General features: G+C 47.8%; 1 protein-coding gene across 1 annotated transcript; it reads right to left on the minus strand.

Annotated features, from left to right (window-relative positions):
• Positions 1 to 419: 419 nt before the first annotated feature.
• On the minus strand, positions 420 to 5,954 carry LOC123399665 (cysteine-rich receptor-like protein kinase 10). Its single transcript, XM_045094058.1, has 7 exons — positions 5,166 to 5,954; positions 2,209 to 2,337; positions 2,004 to 2,116; positions 1,678 to 1,882; positions 1,348 to 1,585; positions 1,025 to 1,184; positions 420 to 939 (listed from the first exon to the last, which is right to left on the minus strand). Exons 1-7 carry the CDS (start codon positions 5,929 to 5,931, stop codon positions 595 to 597), a joined length of 1,956 nt encoding a protein of 651 aa, XP_044949993.1. The 5' UTR covers positions 5,932 to 5,954; the 3' UTR covers positions 420 to 594.

Raw genomic sequence — 5,954 nt, forward strand, 5'->3', positions numbered from 1 at the left:
CCATCTGAGCTTCGAGCAAAAGTTAAAGCAGCCATGTCTCTGTAGATGTGCTGCGCCTTGGTGGCCCAAACAGTAGGTTTGGGAGGGCGGATTCGTTTTGTTGGCTGTGGTACTGCGATTAGCTGCAGGCGAGCGAGATCTGCCGCAGATCGCCGGTGTGGTGTGGGGGGTGGAACGGCGGCAGAGGGTGGCGGGGCAGGAGGGTGGGTGGGAAGGGCGTCGTCGCCGCCCGCGATCCGCGGGGATTCAGGTGGGGTTCTGTCTGCCCGGTAAGTTTCAATGCAGCACGCAAAATGCTGCGAGGTGTGTCGGCGCGCGGCTGCTCAGGTGGGACGTTGTCTGGACTGAATCGGACGGTGGGGGCTTGACGCATCGGACAGCTCTCCAGGTGGCTTACGTCTGGTACAAATCGGCCGACAGATTTGTAGCAGCCGCCATTTTTTATTTATTATTTTGCGCGGGGGGACTCAAACTTGATCAGCTAGCTAAAGAAGCATGAACGACCATTTTGTACATTTTCCGGACATGACTAAAGGCGATTATTTCTAACAGTTGGTATTTGCATTTACTGATACAAACTTGTTTGAAATCGTCCTACCTAGGCTGGAGATCCGAAATCGTCACGCCATTGTCTGAATCGGGGGTAGGGAGTTGGCCGCTGGTCGTAGCATACCTAGTATGGTAACTGAGCGCCGGGTGGAGGATGCCAGGTCGTGGGAAGCAGAACGCTGGCCTGGAGGGAGTCTGCATAGTCATGGACGTGGAGTGACCGTCGAGCATGAGGACAACCTCCGATGCGCCCGGCCTGGCGCTGGGATTCACCTGAACACATAGCAGCCCTATCTGCACGCAGTTTAGCACCTCGCTCTCTGGGTAACGTCCGCCTAGTGAAGGATCGACCACCTCTTTCATGGAGCCTGCTCTCCACTTTTCCCATACCTGTGTGTAAAAGATAAATATATATTAGTACTAGCTACAGTGAGGTACGTTATACGTGCACATATCCCATGTGTGCGGATCTTACATAGCTGGGCAGATATCTGCAGGCACTATCATGTTCGACTTCGAGTGATCTATTGCTCCTCCGACCAGTCACAATCTCCAGAACCATGACTCCGAAGCTGTACATGTCTGACTTGCTAGAGACTTGGCCGTAGTACGCATACTCCGGAGACATGTATCCACTGTACGAAATAGTTCAAAAATAAACACTTCCGGTCAGGGTTGTTTTACTCTCGGTACGTAATTTCACATAACTCAAGCGGTCTTAAGTTAATTTGACTAGATCACTGGCTGCAGTCGACATGTACATTTGCAGAGAAAGCACGTACAGAAACACAGACTTACAGTGTACCGACAGGACGTCTTGTTGTAACCATCGATTGATTTTCACCAAAAGCCCTAGACAGACCAAAGTCTGAGATCTTGGGGTTCATTTCGACGTCCAGTAAGACGTTGCTTGGCTTCAGGTCACGGTGTATGACTTTTAGACGGGACTCCTCGTGGAGGTACAATAGACCACGAGCAATCCCACAGATGATGGTCTTTCTTTTCGTCCAGTCCAGTTGGTGTGCTTTCTCCGAATCTGCTACATACATGCACCACTGGAACTAAAAAAAAAAAGAACCCATAATATGAAGACTAGTGGTGTAGTAAACTTTGCAATATGAGAATTACTGAAAAGGCTCGTGTGTAGGCTTCCATTGGGCATATATTCGTACACCACCAGTTTCTCTTGCAAGCAAACACCAAGCAGCGGCACCAGATTCTTGTGCTTAAGTCTGTTAGCTAACACTAGCTCATTCTTCAGCTCAGCAAACCCTTGAGTTGAGTTACTTGACAGCCTTTTCACGGCTATTTCCATTCCATTCTGCAATTCACCCTATGTACATGCAAGTTTGTTCTTGGATTAAATTAAATAATTCACAAAAGTATTCTCTCTGGTATTACAAAGTAGGGTTTTGTATTCTCATGTGATATTCCTAACAGCATACAACACATACCTTAAAAACCTCTCCGAATCCTCCCTCTCCCAGTTTATTGCTTATTGAAAAATTGGATGTTGCAGCTCTTAACACTTGTAGCCTAATATAGTTCATGCCCTCTCCTGCATTATCTGCAATAAGAAACACACGATTCAACTATGCCTCGCCTTCTCTTGTTCCCCTTGGACCCTTTGCTCTCCTGTAGGAAATACGTATGACATACCTTGTTGTTCCTTTTTCGCCCTGATCCTTCTCCTGTGTCGGCGAACACAAGCCAGCACAACTACTAGGACGAATAGTGCCCCAACAGAAATTGCGACAAGAAGGATGGCATGTTGTAATCTCCTCTTTCCTGCATGTTTTGATGTTTTGAAGCAATTTATTATCATTGGCACCGGTAAATGCTGAACCCAATTAATGAGTCATTAACATCTTGGAACCGCGGTGCACCAGCTACCATCATGAGAGAAAGAAATGGCAGGAGTGGCGTCCACATGAATCATTTGGGGTGTAAATGAAAGCTTGTACAACGTTAAACCCGGCCCACCAGATATATATATAGTCTTGGGCTGTTAGGTGCCGGTACTGAGACTGAGAGCACCCCGGCCGCTCCTAGCCCAGCCAAAAATAAATATGAATCATCTGTTGTTTCGATTGATGCAGAGGTCGGGGGATGATCATCCCTTTCCAAAAAAATAAATAAAAAAACATCTGTTGTAAGAATTTAAAGGGTGCTTGAATCTAAGGGACTTATTTTAGTCTGATTAAAAATAATCTCCTTTAGAGGCTAAAGTTTCAAGCACCCCTGAATAAAGAGGGACTAAAACTAGTCTTGAAACTAATTTTTTTTAGTCGGGGGTACCCCTCTCATTTAACTCCTCTCAAATAACAGTCTTGAAACTGAAAATATGGATTAGTCCTCTCTCTCCTCATTTAACTCCTCTTATTTAACACAAGCGAGTTCTGGATTGGAGGGTTTGGAGAATAATAAATGCTCATTAACTTGATTTTAATCTCTTTAGTATTTGCATCCAAGCATGGATGAGGCCAGCAAGTTTTAGTCCCACTACTTTTAGTCATGGGACTAAAACGTATCCAAACACCCTCTTAGTCGTACATGATTAGACTAGTAGATAGGGAGACGATATGTATGAACGAGGTTTATTTGCTGATATGGACTAGGGGGCGGTCTACTAAATCAACATATACGATCGACAATGAAGGCATCGAGACCATTAGACGCATCTCAATCGTCGTTCCAGGGACGGTCTAGTCACCCTGCCACGAGCGCCTGGACCATTCTTTTCGTGATCTTGTGTCTAACCTCCCAGGTTTTACTTGTCTGTTTTGTAACCCTAAACCCCCCGCAGAAATTTTCTTCACAGCAAAGAATATAGGGAGGTTGAGGGTAGATGTTGATGCCCTGATTCAGTTGGAGATTTTTTTACAGTACATCATACTACCCAATAGAGTGAGTAGTATTTAGTTGATCTAACGGTTAATATGGATCAGTAAAATTTAAACTGTAGGACATATTGGTAATTCCACATTAAGATAGATCAAAATTTTCTCAAGATTTAAGAAATCTTGATAGATATAGCACCGTCCCATTTGTCCACTACTCCCGATGCCACGCCGCCACAAAATCTTCATGCCGGCGGCACAAAGAACATTTGGCCAAAGCCACCATTCACACTATTTTGATCGAGAATTTACTAAGTTAAAGTGTATTTTTTTTATGATTTTTTTTCACAAGTACTGTACAATGGAAGGCCAAGTTTATTTCAAAAATATTTTTAGAATTTTTTGATATTTTGTTGAATTGTTATTTTTTTACATATAGGCTGTATACACACCCAGTTTCCAAAAGTTCCGGTCCCACAAAATAGCAACTACTCCCGTGCGCGATCCGGCTAGCCACTTTTATTTCTGTTCATGAGCAGCTTTGGGAAGACCGAGGACAGTATGATGGCGAGCAAGGCGCTCGCTGGCCAGGGGCATCGGGCAGCTCCCGTCGAGGTGGCTTGTTGTCCCGAGCCGTCCGGCAGGGACTGGTCGGAGGAGCAGAAGTGTGATGAGGAGAACAACGTTGGAGGAGAACCTATTGTACCAGTGTTTCCATCTTCATATCCACCCCCGTGGAGCTCTGCCCGACGCCGCCTCTAGAGGAAGCGACCAAGGTCATCGCGTCATGCGATGATGAACCCGTCAACTTGAAATATTCTACGATGGCTTCTCCGGTCGCCCGTTCAGCGGTTCACCACCTCGGCTTCATGGAGTTCGCCGGCGAGATGGAGGCCCTTCTTGGTCGCCCGGGCAACGGCAACGCAACGAGGAGGAGTCGTTTTGCATGAAAGCGTTGTGCCTTATCGAGACGATGGATGTAGACGGCGTGCGAGTCAAAGCTGGAGATCAAACCCGTGGAAGTGTGCGGCCTCCAGCCGTTGCCCGAGGTGTCCGGCGATATACTTGACATAGGCTTCGACTACGACAAGAACACGACAATCAGCGGTGGCGGTGTGCCAGCGTAGACGTTCAGTTTCTCCGGCGAAGAGCCTCGCACTCAATCTAAAATTGGGTGGTCATTAGGGGACCCGCCTGAGTGAAGCTTGATTGATTAATAATAATTGCCTGTTTAGAGGCACTCCGCCCCACGACTTCGCTCCGGAAGCGGGCGGAGCTGCAGTTGGCAATAACAGAGCGGAGAAAGTGACGCTCCGCGGATTCTCATATTTCTCAGAGCTGATGGACTTCCAAACAGGCATTAAACAATGCCCTTATAACTACTTGGGCTGGTTGTAATGGGTACTATCATATATTAGTATCATGCATATGATACTAGTATATGATACCACAACCGTAATGTATAGTATAATGTGTTACTACCCATAGTATCATAGGATGGTTCATTATTGCCATGCAAGACACATAATAGCACATCATTTAATATGATACAGTATGATGGTATGATACTCAACCCTCTCTTTCTTCATTTAATTTGATGTCACCTCATTGAAATTGCTTAGTTGGAATGGATGATACTACCTATGATACTTTCATTACGAGCAGCCTTAGAAAATCTGATGTAGTATCGACTCGTCTATCTGGACCCTCCAATCACATAAAATGAACGGTCCAAATATATTTGATGTACGGTAAAAGGTGTCAGTTGTTACTCACCGAGCGCCAGGTCATGGTAGGTATGTACTTGAACCCGAAGTCGGCAGTTGAAGTTTTGTGCCATCTTATATTCGTCATGCCGACAACTGGGGTACGTTTGCAGCACTGGTACCAACAACTCCAGGCACTGGTAGCACTGCCCGGCGCTGAGGTCCCTCATGCATTGGACGGCACTGTAAAGAGTACCATTCTGATCGCTCGGTGCGTACACAGCCTCCCCTGCGGCGAACATCGTCGAGCCATTGGTCGCCTGCGCCACCAGGCGCTTCATCAGCTCGTTCAACGTCCGGTCGTAGCTATCCAGCTCGTGGAACATCGCCGTCGCCGAGCCATTGCTCATACTGTTGCTGTCGCACACCACCTCGGACAAGAGCACCTCGTAGCTGATCGAGGCGTTGGTGTTGGCGTAGGTGATCCAGCACTTGTCGTACCACGCTGCCGCGCTTTGGCTGAGCGGGCACACGTCGCCGAAGTAGCGGACTGCGTCTTGCAGGTTCGCGAGGCAGTCGGAAGGTGTGGAGTCGGCATGGCAGAGGCCGCGGACGAAGGCGCCGGCATCGGAGAGGGAGGCGAAGCCGGTGGGCGCTGCGGCCTGGGGGAGGGCTTTCAGGAGCGTGAGGACGTTGGCGCGGAACGAGCTGCTGCTGTTGCCCAAATAAAGGGATTGGCCGCACTGTACCCCCGCCCGGGAAACTGCTATGCTTGCCGCAAGGAGGAGGAGCACGAGGGCCGGCGTTGGGGAAGCCATCATGATGATGGTCGGCATGGCAAAATGACTAGTAATGGCTA

Source organism: Hordeum vulgare, chromosome 5H, assembly GCF_904849725.1.
Source record: "Hordeum vulgare subsp. vulgare chromosome 5H, MorexV3_pseudomolecules_assembly, whole genome shotgun sequence".
In the NCBI taxonomy this organism is placed as follows: domain Eukaryota; kingdom Viridiplantae; phylum Streptophyta; class Magnoliopsida; order Poales; family Poaceae; genus Hordeum; species Hordeum vulgare.

Coding starts and splice junctions, on each gene's coding strand:
- LOC123399665 (XM_045094058.1), bottom strand. CDS start 5,931: ATGCCGACCATCATCATGATGGCTTCCCCAACGCCGGCCCTCGTGCTC. Junction 2,338..5,165: donor CTACCATGACCTGGCGCTCG/GTGAGTAACAAC, acceptor CAAAACATGCAG/GAAAGAGGAGATTACAACAT. Junction 940..1,024: donor GCAGATATCTGCCCAGCTAT/GTAAGATCCGCA, acceptor TTTTACACACAG/GTATGGGAAAAGTGGAGAGC.